This window comes from Geospiza fortis, unplaced genomic scaffold, assembly GCF_000277835.1.
Source record: "Geospiza fortis unplaced genomic scaffold, GeoFor_1.0 scaffold201, whole genome shotgun sequence".
Classification (NCBI taxonomy): Eukaryota; Metazoa; Chordata; class Aves; order Passeriformes; family Thraupidae; genus Geospiza; species Geospiza fortis.
The window spans coordinates 59,014-74,679 of record NW_005054440.1 but is presented as its reverse complement, the minus strand read 5'-3'; the positions used below and the strand labels follow the sequence as shown (position 1 = coordinate 74,679).

At 41.7% G+C, this 15,666-nt stretch overlaps 1 protein-coding gene across 1 annotated transcript in view; it reads left to right on the top strand.

Moving 5' to 3' along the window:
• Positions 1 to 15,666, top strand: part of THBS4 (thrombospondin 4) — a 39,610-nt gene that overhangs the window by 20,090 nt on the left and 3,854 nt on the right. Inside the window, 13 exon segments of the mRNA XM_014309580.2 lie at positions 398 to 535; positions 1,130 to 1,207; positions 4,465 to 4,617; positions 5,934 to 6,038; positions 6,259 to 6,366; positions 7,794 to 7,953; positions 8,603 to 8,721; positions 9,951 to 10,003; positions 12,030 to 12,208; positions 12,498 to 12,676; positions 14,096 to 14,144; positions 14,242 to 14,438; positions 14,945 to 15,117. Coding sequence (XP_014165055.1) covers positions 398 to 535; positions 1,130 to 1,207; positions 4,465 to 4,617; positions 5,934 to 6,038; positions 6,259 to 6,366; positions 7,794 to 7,953; positions 8,603 to 8,721; positions 9,951 to 10,003; positions 12,030 to 12,208; positions 12,498 to 12,676; positions 14,096 to 14,144; positions 14,242 to 14,438; positions 14,945 to 15,117 — 1,691 coding nt within the window.

The following is a 15,666-nucleotide window of genomic DNA, read 5'->3' as shown; positions in this document are numbered from 1 at the left end:
AAAAATGCTGCTGCCACTTCTGTGTGTTCAAAACACATTAGAAGGGGTGATTGGAGTCTTGGAGTTATGTGGCTTTCCTAATATTGTGGTCTGGACCCTTCAGCCTCCAAGGGATCTGAATCTTCCCAGCTAAAGGAAGGATTCAGGGTGAGAGTTTAGGGCATCAACTACAGGCTGTAATGGAAGGTTGCAAGTGATATTTAAATTACAGAGATAACTGAAGACTTACTGTGGTCAGAGATACCTGCAGAGATGGTTTCCTCTCTAAGCCCTCTCTGAAAAGAGGACATACAGATGTTCAATGTAGCATTGCCTTTGGTGAGAGGTCTGTACTCACAGTCAGAGTTTGGATGTTACTGAAGCACGAACATGTGCTTGGTTCATTTTTTCTTCGCAGTGTCGTTACAACCCTTGCTTCCCTGGTGTGCGATGTGTGAACACTGCTCCAGGTTTCCGGTGTGAGACCTGTCCTCCAGGATACACGGGACAAACTGTGCAAGGGATAGGACTCAGCTATGCCAAGAGCAATAAGCAGGTGAGTGGTAGCACCTCCACGACAACTTCCATTGCAAGGTGCTGGTTTTATATTAGCAGTGCATCTGTATTGAATGGTATTTATTTTTCAGTTGTTCCACAATTGCCTTATGCTGTTAGGCAGAGCTCAGGAGTGTTTCAGTTAGAGATCTGAATTGTGTTTGCATAGCTTTAATGGGAGTATTAACCATCTAATACTCTTGACTGGCATAGAGACAAGAAAAAATGTCGTCATCTTTGTAATGTCTCTGATCAGCTTCAGGGGGTTCTGTAGACTGGCTTTGGACTAGAAAGAAAATTATTAAAAAGGCCTATTTTACTGTAATATTTTTGCATATTTCTGTAAGCACCCTAGAATGGGAACACAGTTTTTGTGTAAACTCTTCTGTATGAACCAGAGCACATCCTAAAATTGAAATTTTGTTTCTTTAGGCTTTGGAAAATTAGTCTATGGATAATGTCTGTGACATTCTGAGAGCAGTTTCAGCAGAGGCTAAATCTCTTTTCTAGTCTTAAACTTTGGTGTTGTTTCTTCAGTCTTTGATCTCAATAAATTTACTTAATTTTATTATTTCTGGATTTGGTTTATTGCTAGATCTGCTTAGATATTGATGAATGTCAGAATGGAGGACATGGACTCTGTGTTCCAAATTCCCATTGCATAAACACTTTGGTAAGCGTCTTTTCATTTATGCCTTTAAAAAAATCAATTGTTTTAAAATACCATGAGGCTAGGATTGGATTTATGGGTCTGATGAAAGACCAATTAATAATACAATTTTTTTTCTTCTTATAATCAAAGAAGCCTTTTCTCTTTTCCTTGCTAATAATAAAAAAATCAATATTTGATTTGTGAACACATTCATCTGGATGGTATCCTTATCACATTCCCTGAAGAGCAGGAGGTCTTCTCTCCATACCATCCAGTGATGTGTGTTTATGGGTATGTTGTTGCAAAAAACCTCCTCTGAAAGACTAAACCTTTGCTTCCCTTATCTCCTGCCTCCTGAGAACTGTGGCAACAAGCTGTTCCCCTGGGTGCTCTCTTTATAGGAGTTATGCATAGAGTAACAGCTATCCCTCTAAATAAATGGAAACAAAGAGAACTGCAGTTGGTACGAGGTTAATGCCCATATATATTAAACCCAGGAGAGCAAGTATAGGAGAAGTAAAAATGGTGTGAAAGATGTTAGGACCCAATAAGAAGGGCATACGACCACTTTAATGCTATGAAGCAAGCTGGACATAGAATTACATGATCATATAGTCAATTATGATAGAAAAGGCCCTTAAGGCCAAGTCCAACTCTTAACACAGCACTGACAATCCTGCCACTACAAGTGTTACATCCACACCTATTTTGAACACTTTCAAGAATAGTGAGTCCACCACTTTGCTGGGCAGCCTGTTTCAATGCTTAATAATTCTTTGTGCAAACAAAGTCTTGCTACTATTCAATCTTAATCTCTGCTGACCTGAGAGGGCCTGAAGATCTGAGGCCATTTCTTCTTGTCCTATCACTTCTTACCTAGGAGAAAAAATATGAACACTACTCACCAATCTATAGTGTTCTTTCTGGTACTTGTAGGGTGATAAGGTCCCCCCTGAGGCTCCTTTTCTCAGGCTAAATACCCCCAGCTCCCTCAGCCTCTCCTCAGAGGACTTGTCCTCCAGACCCTTCACAAGTTTTGTTGCCCTTCTCTGGACTCACTCCAGCACCTCAGTGTCTTTCATGTAGTGTAGAGCCCAAAATTAAACACAGCACTCAAGGTGTGGCCTCACCAATGCCCAGCACAGGGGGACAATCTCTGCCCTGCTCCTGCAGGCCACACCATTGCTGATCCAGGCCTTCTTGGCCACCTGGGCACTGCCTGGCTCATGTTCAGCTGCTGTCACCAGCACCCCCAGGTCCTTTACCTGTGGGCAGCTTTCCAGCCACTCTGCCCCAGCCTGAGGAGCTGCCTTGTGGAACAGCAGTGGTGACTGAACACCTGAATGAGCACTGAACTGGACTGAAAACTGGACTGAACAGCTGGATGTAACTCCATTCACCACCAGTCTCTGGGCCTGGCCATCCAGACATTTCACCCCATGAATAGTACACCTGCCCAAGCCAACAGCTGCTGCCCTGGGGGATTGCTGTGGGAAATGGTGTCAGAGGCTCATCCACTGAGCAGGTCACCCTGTTACAGAATAAGCAGGACCCACCTTTCATAAATCTCTGCTGGCTTGGCCTGATTCCCTGGTTGTCCTGGACATGCCACAGGGTTTCTTCATAGCAGGAGAAAGGTTAAAAGTATCCTTCAGGTGTAGAGGTGGTCCTTTCTGCAGCAAGGCATTGTTGAGGCTGCCATTTGTTTTCAGTGTTAGCTTTCCTTGAGAATAAGCTTGGTTTCTAAGGGCTGCTTTCACTGTTCAGTATGTTTGTATCTTTTTTTTTTTAATATCTATAACATTTACTGTCACATTTTGTATCTTGCTGCATGACTAGACATGCAGCTTCTTTGGGAAGCCACTGGACCCTGTCTGCAGAGGGCAGGCATCAAGTGTCCTGCCATCTGTCCAAACAGAGCAGTGTGGGGTTTCTAATCCTGTATCCCTTCAGAAACAGTCTGGTCTGGAAATGCCACCTAAGAGGCTATTTGAATGCATACCAGAGCTTGATATAGGACAGAATATACCAAGCAAATTCAGCAGGCTCCAGAATATATTACCCTGGCGTCCATTAGGATAGAGTGCACAGACTGGTGTGTTTTAAATAAGCCACACCATTTGTATCACCCAAGGATTATTTTACTCTTCAGTCATCTGTTTATTTTCATCTTCATCCTGAAAGTATGCAGACAGAACAGAGTTAAAATTTGTAACAAAATTAGGAATGGGGATAAAAAATAATGCCCATCTGAGCAGCAAGTAGATTTCTCTGTAATGGTGGACTATGACAGTACTGATGGTTCTTCCAACAGACTTTGTACAGGAAGAGTTATGTTGTATGAAGCAGCTCAGTTTCACCAATGGTTGGATGCACATATTTGTCTGAGATCCGCCCATTTCTGTCCCTTGACATGTAAAAAAATAATCATTCTCCATAAGATAAAAAGATTGTGCTCAATTAACTTTTATGTCTTAAGTTACAGGTCTACAGGAGTGTGAGATAGAGACAAAAGTCACATTGGATGCCTAAAGAAGATGTCACCTTATTTGCATTTATCTGTTTATATCTCATACGGGGCTTAGCTCAGCACATAATGAGATTCCTTGGCTTAGCTCCTTTGTGTCTGTTAACACAAGAGAGTAATACATATGAAATACATATGCATGTGTCATGGTAAACCATAGCAAAAACTTACATGGATGTTCTTATTGCAGTGTAAATGAGGATGGCTTTGTCTTCAGATACAGAATTCTTTTCTGAAGAAGATTTGGATCACATTGGCTTTAAAACATTTTAGCTTAAAAATAAATCAGGACAAAGACATGATGAACTTTCTTATCTCTCTTTGATTAAAATTTGGGCCCAGTTGAAAGACTGATAGGTGTGCTTTACAGTGAAATAAGATCATCCAGCCCTGATGATTAATCAGCTGATGCTTCAAGTTTTGCACAAAGTTTCAGCCACTTGGAAGCAGTGCAGGGTGATGCTAGCAAGGACAAGGCATCATGAAGAAGCTTTGCTGCTAAATGACTTCTCTCTGGCTTAACAAAACACTGGTCTAAACAGGCAGGAGTTGAGTATGTTTTCCAGCATGCACTCTGGGAGCCAAATATCAATTTCCTGTAGAAAATTAAGTTTGTTCACAGTACAAGAGGCCTCAATGGATGAAAAACTAGACTTGCACAGCATAAACAGTATCACTTGAATCTTGTGCTTCCTTTAAAAAGGAAAAAAGTACAATTAAAAGTCTGGCTAATGACTTCTTGTTCTTACAGGGGTCTTACCACTGTGGCCAGTGCAAACCAGGATATACAGGGGACCAAACCAGGGGATGCCAGGCTGAACGGAGCTGTAGGAATCGAGCCCTCAATCCATGCAGCATCCATGCCCGTTGTATTGAGGAGAGGAGAGGAGAGGTGACATGTATTGTGAGTTCATTAATTCATGCATTTTTACAGTGAAATCAAATCATTTTTAGGCTGGAAATGAGAACGGCTTTGTGGTCATTTTATACAGTTGGATGTTTTACTAATTATGGCACACTGGCCAAGACCATCTGTGAAAACTGGCTTGCAATTGTTTTGTTCTTACCACATGTCTGTAAAGCAACCATATTAATGTATCATATTCACTGTGCCTGTGTAATTAGATCTTTAAGAATCACTTTTGTAGACTTTCTGTAGTCCCCTCAGAAATGACTGTCAAGTGTCACTCTAGAGAAGACATCACAAGGACAAATTCCTCTCCTGGTGCTCAGCTACATAGCTGTGAGTAAGGATCCTCTCTGCATAGCCAACGTGCCTGTATTTGCTGGCTGGTAGAGATGATGTTTTTCAAAGTGAGATGACAGATTCCAGGCACAGGGAGGCTGTACGAGGCTGACCAGCTGTGGGAGCAGAGGAGCACAAGTAGCTTATGAACTTCCACTGTAAGAGTATAATGAAGTATATTACTTAGTTTTTCCATCTTGCGACGTAAAGCAAGAGGCTAATCCTGTGTCCTAAATTTGGGTACAGAGCATGCTTTTGCTGGCACTTGCTTTGGTCTCATTTTTAAGTACACCTGTTTCAAAGATAAATAATAGGATATTTTAAGTCCATGCTGTAATGGGAAGATGCCTAGATACTTGTACTAGGCAAGTCCCGGTTTTAAGGGAAGGTCAGATTATGACATGCAGTTCTTAGCATACGTCTTTGACGCAAATGATGTGTTGGTTTGAAACAGTAATAATTTAATTGGCTAGGAGAAACTTGTGTGCAGATGCAAACTTAGTAATTATCAATAGAGTTTTTTCTTAAAACTTCCTCTAGTTGCAGATGTGTACTTGAGGTAGTGAACAAAACAGTCATCCCATCTAACCATGTGTCCCATGCCCAGATGCTAGGTGCATACTCTACCTAGTTGCTCTTTTCTTTTACTCAACCCGCCAGCGAGGATCCAAAATTAGTTCCTGGCCAGTGTCTATAAGAAATTTATAGCTCCTACTGAAATCATTAGGTGTGACAGGAACACATTCCAGTTAACATCAAGTTGTAGCTCTTTCTAGCTATGTCTGGATACACTGTAGCATCTCTCAATGTGGAAAGAAAACCTTTGTTTCAAAGGTTTCTGTATCTCATTGTACTGCAGTATCTAGCCATGACTTCGATATACTGCTCTTTTCAAGACTGAGTTTTCCTTCTTTAATATATCTACAGTGACTCATTAACCTTTTGATAGTACTACTATGATGTTTTTTTGATAGTGCGGCATTGGCTGGGCTGGTGATGGTTATATTTGTGGAAAAGACGTTGACATTGATGGCTACCCTAATGAAGAACTCTCATGCTCTGCTGAAAACTGCAGAAAGGTAAGAAATGCTTTCTTAATTCTGTAATAATTCAGAGCATGAAAGGATAAAGAGGAAGACTGTAAGAAATATGACTCAATGTATTAATATTTTATTCAGGTGATTGAATTCTATTTAATTTGATGACTAATTTTTAATGATTAATAATAGAAAAAAATTCAAATTATGAAGGCATCCAGTTTACCTGTAGAACATCAGACTTGTCTCCTTTTCTGTTTAGGACAATTGCAGATTTGTCCCAAACTCTGGACAAGAAGATGCTGATAGTGATGGGATTGGAGATGCCTGTGATGACGATGCAGATGGAGATGGCATTCCCAATGAGCAGGTGCTGTGTATAGATCAGGATGTAGGGGTCTGTGCCAACAGAAGGATTTCCCACTGCTGCAATGGGAAGTGATTCTGAACTCTGACTCACTACTGTTTGCCAGAGATTGTTACATACCCATCACTGTCGGTGGCCCCTTAAATTCTTTTTCTTTTATATAATGTTCATTCTTACAAGACTTAAACCACACAGCCTTAAATCCCACCTTTGTATACCCTCCATTACTACCTTTTGCCATTTAATTCTAGAGCTTTTTGTATAGAGCTTGTGTCCTTCTGTCACGCTCTCCCACAGCATTCAGGAGTCCCACAGACTACAGGAACATTACTTGGATTAACATCCTTCTATTTAAAGAGCAGGCTGACCTGACAACACATTTCATCAGGGATCCAAAACTCACATAAATGAATGTGGGTCTTGCCAATAACTTGAAAAGCTTTGGATCGTATCTGCAAAGCAGAAGAGGTTTCCATGTGGGTGCATGCAGCAGAATGTATTAGAGGATACATCAGATTGGAAAAGCTGTTTTGTTTTCACCCTGTATTCTTACAAGCCAACTGTTGTTCTATATTGAGATCATTGACTGATACTGCTTAATGTGCTTCCAAGCCAACGAGAATGTGTTATCCAGAGTACAAATGTCCACCTGGAGCTAGGGCAGACTAGCAGTCACAGAGGGTCTTTCTCGGGCTGTTTTGCCACGCTAAATTCTGCTAGCTTAAATCACCTAGTTTTATTAATGTTCTAAAATGAAAAAATTAAATCCTCCTACAACTGTAAGTCAATTTGCAGGTTCAGCACCTTCATAATAAAGTAACTTCTATATTGTTTCTATTGTAGGCAGTAGGGCAGTAGGGATGAAGTCATGAGTGTGCTGGATTATACCACTTTGAAATAAAGTTTTCTCCATATACCTCCTGGTGGACTTAAAAAGTCAATAGCAGCATGCTCGAAACAAACCCACCAAAACCAAACAAAAACCGATGCCTTTTTCATCAAGAAGTTCTTCCCCCATTTTCCAGCTGGTCTGTACCAGAAGGGGGCAATGGCCGCTCACTGAGAGCGTCTGCAAAGCTTGTCAGAGGCTCTGAACTGCAGCTTTTGAGAAGGACCACGTGAGAAAACTCAGGTACCAAAACTCAGGTTTCTCACCATTGCACCCATGCAAAATGAGAATCAGAAATCAAGTTATAAGTAAAGCATTATGGTGCTGGGTGTGATTAGGGTTCCCACAGTGTGGTTCAAAGCAGAGCTTTGAGGGAGCAAGTGAAATCTGATCCAGAGCTAATATTGGCATAAAATGTCAAAACTGCTCATACTTTTTTTTTTTTTTGAAGTAGAAATAAATGCAAGAGTTTTATAAGGCAACTAAAGTAGAAATTAAAGATTCATGGCCTGACTGATGTCTGATTCTTTGTCTCTTGCAGGATAACTGTGTCTTGGTTCCTAATGTTAACCAGAGAAACAGTGACCAAGATATCTTCGGAGATGCTTGTGACAACTGCCGTAATGTCCTGAATAATGACCAGAGGGACACAGATGGTGATGGGAAAGGAGATGCATGTGATGATGACATGGATGGAGATGGTTGGTGATTTTTCACTTTTGGCTTCTCTGATCTCATTCAGATTTTCTGAGAGTGTGCTGCATGTTAGGAGATTTCATGTCACTAGCTGTAACACTGTCTTTCTTCATGAAACTTGTGGCTTTAATCCTTTTAATTTAGTTAATACATATCTTAGCCTGCATTGGAAGCAGTGTACACTGTAACAGAGAAGCCAAGCCATGTTTCGTGTAGAAGTTAAGGTTGTTGATCATTCAGCATTTCATTAAAGGTACAAACGTTCCAGGGCATCCAGCTCCTGCCAGTCACTGGTACCCAGAGCTACATAACATATTATTTTCATTGCTGTAGGAGGCTTGAAAGAAGTGAAAAACTCACACCTCTTCAAATATAATTTAAAAAGTGGAATGGATACGGGAACAGGATAAGAATTAATTGTGTGTAATTAAAGGGTGTGATGGGGTGGACAGCTGTGCTTTAGTGAGATGTTCCTAACTACTATTAAATGAGTGATGCACACATAAGAAAGATTTACTGTGCAGGCTTATAATTTCATTGCAGGAATTTCATTAAGTGGTTGCTGAAAAGGAATAGTATCTTTACTGTTTTAATGTTTATATTGTCCAGTGTGGACAAATATGGAAATTGTCTTTAACACACAATCCACTTTAGGTGTTAAGAACCTTTTGGATAATTGTCAGAGGATCCCCAATGAAGACCAGGAGGACACAGATAATGACGGTGTTGGTGATGCCTGTGACAGCTGCCCTACAATCAGCAACCCAAACCAGGTTAGCAGGCAGAAGGAAAAACTATTCTTGTTTAGGGACAGGGACTGCTGAGGCCTAAAAAGGTGCAAGAGAATGAAGCAACCCATGCGGCCATAGTGTTTGTGTTTTAATTACTAAGTGTATTTCCTGGATAATATAATATAGTATATATTTAGGTATTCAGGAGAGTTTTACAGACCTGCTGACTCTCCTGATGTGAAAAGGGGGAGCCACCAGTTGTACTCTCACCGTTTGGGATGTTGTTAAGACCTCTGTCCAGCATGTATCTTCTACTCTCATGGTCTGAAATGGGCTCCAGTCCCACAGAGTTCAGTGCCAGAATCCACACAGGGCTGTGATTTAGTTACCCTTGATATTTCTTTAATCAGGACAAAAATCCTGGCGTCCTTATTTATCAAAACTTTCTCCTAGTGCTCCTAGGTGAGAAGTCATTGTAACTTTTCATGTGTTGGAATTCTGATTTCACCCCCTGTTGTTAGCGTTCGGAAACATATAATGACATAGGCAATTATATGTAGGTGCTTTATTAAGAGCTCTGGAAATCAGGGGTGTTTTCACCTCAAATCTGATTTCACCATACATTCGAGAGGAACAGGTTTTTATATTCTATTGTTATATAACTTCCATGTTAATTATTAAACTTATATTGTTCTATTGTATACATAGATTTCAGCTAAACATAGCCCCCTTAAGTTCCCAACATGGTTTCTCATGATTCTTCCTATGATTATATAACAATTATATTTAATTACTAAACAATCATCACATCTAACAATTACATCATTTATTATACTGCTTACGCAGGTGCCCTGATCTGAGAAAACACAAACCCTAACATTTTCAGAGTCTATCTTTAGCATTCTCCAGGGTCCCATTATCAGTGTGACTAATGAAAAATGTTAGAAACTGTAGAGAAACATAGTAGATTTTTAAAGATGGTTAAGATATAAACCTTGGCTAGAAATGAAAATTACTTCTTCTCAGTAGCAGAGGAATCTTGCTTGAGCTCTTCAATTAAGTTTAACTGTGTTTATTCACTGTCTTTCTTCTTTAATAAAACTGAATTTTTGGTTAGATGTATGATGCAAAAGAGAAAATACATTCTGTAAAACAGATGTCTTTTCATGCATTTATTTTAGTTGTATTTGATTTGGTTGTGTTTTGATTTAATTGTGCAAATAGATGCTCATGACAGCTGATACTGGATCTTTCTCTGTTCCCTTTTGCAGTCAGATGTCGACAATGACCTGGTTGGAGATTCCTGTGATACCAATCAGGATAGGTATGCTGTGAGGGAGGCTAGTCCTGAGCTGAAGCATGCTGCTGATTCCTGGAGAACTGTAATCCCTCAGGCTGGCCTGGATTTAATTCCTGAGAGATGTTATTTCAAGAACAGTGTTAGGATTTATTAGCATTGTTTGTTCACTGCCCTGTGGTAGTTCACTTAGAGAGCCTTCACCCTTATAACCATCCACAGGCTTCCTCTGAGTTCCTGTGGAAGTGATGTTCAAGCAGTTCTCTGGCTGTAAAACCCAGAGCACTGCTCAGAGCTTCTTAGTGAGAAAATGTCTCTCCTTTTTTGCTTTGTTTTTCATTCTTTTTTTATTTTTCTGCTTCTTTAGCAGAAATTTCACAGTTAAGGGCTCTATGTATTTCCTTAAGAACCTAGTGTTGAGAAACAAAATTCTATTATCTAGTGTAAAACACTCGCAGAGCAACCCCTTTGCTTTAGCACAGCAAGACTGGCAAGGATCCTCTGTCTATGGCTTTCAAATGCCTTGGGAATTCACAGAAGCACATCCCATGACAAATTGCATCACTCGTCTGGAAGCAGCTTCTGCATAACCAGCTTAAGGGATGGCAGGTTCTCCCATGTGCACCTCACTTACAGCAAGAGGCAAGGAAAATTATAAATCCTGTGCTGTCACAGCATTTCATCAGCCACAGACAGCTGCAGGGTTTCACCCCAGGGCCATTGGTGGGTGCTGCTCTCTGTGAAGGGACCTGCAGGGAGCCCACTTACATGTCTGTGCAGGGATCATTCCCAGTCTTGGGCCAGTGGCTGCCAAGGCCATCAGCATTTTACTCTTAAGTTGGTATGTCTCTGTTCTTTTTCCTGTTTTAAAAAAGGACTTTACTGCCCCCATAAACTTCACTAATGTGTGTGAAGCATTTCCTGTGTGAAACATGCTTAACCTTGCATACACATGTATGGTGCTTATTGCATTTTATCTCAATATTGTGCAAACATTGATTACTCTGACCTAAAACTAAAGCACATTTCTTAAGCTAGGAGAGGTGTTTGGGAATATTCCTACCTATAAGCCATAGCATGATTTTAATTTGGCTGCAGGTAATTTCTACTCCACCTGTGGTAATCAGAAGCTACTGAGGGAAAGCATACCTGCTAATTGCTAGAAAACAATTTGGTTTTGGTGTGTGTACAAAACACACCATACTTCAAGCAGTTTTTTTTTTCAGGAATGCATTTAACAGTTGGGATGGAAAAGTTATGTAGCCCCCCTTAACTTCTTGAACCCTCTTCTGTAGTCTGTGTCCCTGTGCCTTCCCTGTAACCAGCTGATGCAGCCATGGCCTGGAAGGAGCTACAGACATTTTCCTCTGTTTTTTACTGTATGTCCCCCCGGCAGGATGCAATAATTTAGTTTGGAAAACACCTTCAAGACCATTGAGTCCAAGCACTAACATAGCAGTTAGTCCAATACATGACAAGTCCACCACAAAAAACTTGCTATGCAGGAGGGTGAGAACAGTGCTTGTATTTAAATAAGTCTGATTTCAGGTGCTCATGTAGTCTCTCATAAAGCTTCATTCACACTTACACCTGTACGGTCATAAGCACCAAGGCACATGTCCACATAAGACAAGGGATACAAGGTCTCCAGCACTTGCTGTCTCCTGAGTGCCTCTTGATTGGTGTCACTGCATTTTGTTGGATGTGCCTTACACACCCTTCAGGATGTTCACTGGGGTCTTGGGCTACAGTATGTTTCCCATACTATGTAAGGCTTATTTTCCCTGAGTATTTTTTTAGGTCCTGGCTTGGAATCTTTTTTAGTTCCTGGCTCCTTTGCTTTCCTGCCACCTTATCTTATCTGAGTCTCTTTGTTCCTGCTCTCCTTGCAGTTCAGCCACCTGAGCAACAAGAGGTTGTGTTGCCCACTGGTCTGCTTCCAGCTCCAGAGCTGCCCCTGGTGTGTTTCCCCCTCAGGTGTCCGTACTGTTCCCTGTGCAGAGGCAGGAGCTGATGCTGGCATACCATTTCTTTTTTGTTTCTGTGCTTGCAGCGATGGTGATGGGCACCAGGACAGCACAGACAACTGCCCTACCATTATTAACAGCTCCCAGCTGGACACAGATAAGGACGGGCTGGGTGATGAGTGTGATGAGGATGATGATAACCTCTTGCCCCCGGGCCCTGACAACTGCAGGCTGGTCCCCAACCCGGGGCAGGAAGATGATAATGGTAAGATGGGCCTTAAGGAGCCACTTTGATTTTCAGGCACTGCATTCATCTCCAGATGTGTGCACCAGGATGCAACATTGTCGCTACCAATGCATACACTCATCCCAGGAACAACAGCAACTCAGGCTGCTGTTTTGGCCCTATAGCCAAAACAGAGGCACTCTCTCAGGCACTACAGCCAGCAGGGCTGACACTCTGCCTGCTTCTTGGACACCCTAATCCTGTGGCTGGGGCAGATGTGACTACTTGATGCACCACAAATCTCCTTTTCATTCTCTGATGCATTCAGGTGATGGAGTTGGCGATGTCTGTGAGTCTGATTTTGACCAGGATACAGTGATTGATCGGATTGATGTGTGCCCTGAGAATGCAGAGATCACCCTGACAGACTTCAGGGCCTATCAGACAGTGGTGTTGGACCCAGAGGGGGATGCACAGATTGATCCCAACTGGGTGGTTCTCAACCAGGTAAAAATACACTTGGTCTTTGTTACCTGTCTGAGAAAGATCATTTGAAAACCACAACATAATTAGCTCTGTGGTTGCTGGACCTCTGGCAGGCATGAAAAGTGGAAGGTATTGGTTAGTAGAATATTTTCAGAAGTAATAACAAGGGAATTTTCCTTTTGATAGCCTTCAAGCTATCAAAATTGATGCTCCTAATACTCTAAAACAGCTACATGCTGGCCAACTTATTCTGGGTAGATTTTGGATTTCACTGCTGCCAGAAGGCAGACATCTGTTACCCTGTTGAAATATTTCTGTAACAAACAAGTTTCATTAATCCTTCCCATAATTTAAAAGTCTGATGTGCTAAATAACAGAGCATTTCATAGAATGATAGAATGGTTTGGGTTGGAAGAGACCTCAAAGCTCATCTCATTCCAACCCCAACCTGCCATGAGCAGGGACACATACCAGTAAACCGGGTTTCTGAGAGCTCCAGCCAGCCTTGAACACTTACAGGTTTGGAGCATCTCTGGGCAACCTGTTCCAGTGCCTCACAACCCTCACAGTAAAAATGTTTTCCCTCATACTTAATCTAAACCTACTTGCTCTTACTTTGAATCCACTGCCCCTTGTCCTGTCACTGCATGCTCTTGGTAAAATAAGATCTTTCTCCCTCTTTCTGGTAGGCTCCCTTCAAGTACTGGAAGGCCAAAATTAGGTCACCCCAAAGCCTTCTCTTTTCCAGGCTGAAAAACCCCAATTCTCTCAGCCTGTCTTCATAGGAGAGGTGCTCCATCCCTCTGATCGCCTTTGTGGCTCCCTCTGGACTTGCTCCAGCAGGTCTATGTCACTGTGCTGGACCCCAGAGCACTCCAGTACTCCTAAATGGAGTCCAGTAACTTACTTACACTAACAAATTTTAGCCTTCAGGAGGCTAATGTGTTATGAGTCACAGGGAACATGCAGTTTTATCCCATTGCAAAAGTCTCTGCCAAGCCAGCTGGGATGTACACATCTTCCTTAACACAGTCCTGGCAGTCAGTTTAATCCTGAAATCTGTGATCCAACTGTATGAGCTAAGCCTAGGAAAAGCGCTCTTCCTCCCACAGCCCTCTTCCCTCTTCCCCTGCACCCCAGTTTTGGCCAGATTCAGATTTCCAGAAGATTGTGGTAGGGGAAGAAAGTATCAAAATACCAGTATGACTAATTCTGCACTAGAAAAGTTAACAAGTCATTCCCAACTCAGGCTGTGCAAGCAGCTGAAACATTACTATTTGATTATAGTTCTCACTGATTTTAGTTCAGAGCTACAAGTGTCACAGATATGTTGTGAGCAAACAAAAGAGAGGGATGAAGGAGGTACTAGAAGGAGACCAGAAAAGGCTTAGCCAATCCAAATTACCAGACATGCTAACCACCCTGAATTTACCCTTACAGGGGATGGAAATTGTGCAGACTATGAACAGTGATCCTGGTCTTGCTGTTGGTATGTAGCCTCTTATGAGATTCAGTTTTTCCAGCAGAAAATGCTGAATATGAAGATGTGTTCTGCAGAGTTGTTTTTAACTTGTGTGTACTCTCAGGTTACACGGCTTTTAACGGCGTTGACTTTGAGGGCACTTTTCATGTGAACACAGTGACAGATGACGACTATGCTGGCTTTATTTTTGGTTATCAAGACAGCTCTAGCTTTTATGTGGTAATGTGGAAACAGACGGAACAGACGTACTGGCAAGCAACTCCCTTCCGAGCTGTTGCAGAGCCCGGCATTCAGCTAAAGGTACTGGTGGTGGCTCCTGGCTAAGGACACAGTGCTCACTGCAGTCTGGCTGTGCCATCCTGCCATGTGCTGGCCATGGGCTAGGTCGTTGTGCCATGCCTAAGCCAAGCCGCTGCACTGCACGTCAGCTGTGCTGCCTGACTGCTGTTCTCTCTTGTTGGCAAATGCTGTCCAAACAGCTAAGTCAGGCAGCTGCCACACAGCCCTTTTAATAGCACTGTTTTTTAAGGAACTTAATCTTGCCTTTCTGATCAGCTGGAGCATTTAGTCTCTGCAGTGATTGTGCTCTAACCCTGATTGGTCAGATTGCCTCATTTTCCTTTGTCCAGGTACCCAGCTGGTTGCATTGTCCATGTAGGCAGTGGCTGTAGAACAGAAGTTAGGGGCTTGTTAGTAGAAGAGTGGATACTTCTGCAGACCTGCTCCTCACTAAAAAAAAAAAAAAATCTTGGCTCCTGAAAGTGACTTTTCTCTGTGGTCAGTGTTGGAAAATTGTATTTTTTCAGGCTGTGAAATCCAAGACAGGTCCTGGCGAGCACCTCCGCAACTCCCTCTGGCACACAGGGGACACCAACGATCAGGTCAGGCTGCTGTGGAAAGACCCCCGAAATGTAGGGTGGAAAGACAAAGTCTCCTATCGTTGGTTCTTGCAACACAGACCTCAGATTGGTTATATCAGGTAAGAGAGGAAAGGATAGATAAGGTGAGTACAGATACTGTAATTTCTCAACACCTGACTCAGATGATAACCTGAGAATTTGTAATATGTGTGGCCTTTGTGCTGATGAAGCCTAATAACAAATTAGACTTCTGGAATTCAGCCTGCAGCTCTTTTCCTAGACAATTCCAAGTTAAACCTCTTTGTATGGACCATCTGTCTGTTTTAACTGTGCCTTATCCTAATGAGCTCTTTTCTGGCTTTAATACCTTATTTTCCAAGCTACTGCTGCCTACTGATCTGAAAAGCAATATATTTCAAATTTTCTTAATTTTAATATATTAGAATTTTTTTGTTGGAATTGGGATAGTTCATTTATGTATTCTAGGATAACAGAATAAAAGTTGTCCACTTAGAAGTTGTGATTCTAACTAACAAGTCATTATCCTCATGTGATAGATTTGACATTACTCAGAAAGTTTGTAAAAGCTTTGTAATGCATGTTTTATGTTCTTATTTTGGGGGTTTTTGGGAAAAATAGTTAATAATATTAAAAAATCACCATTCAGG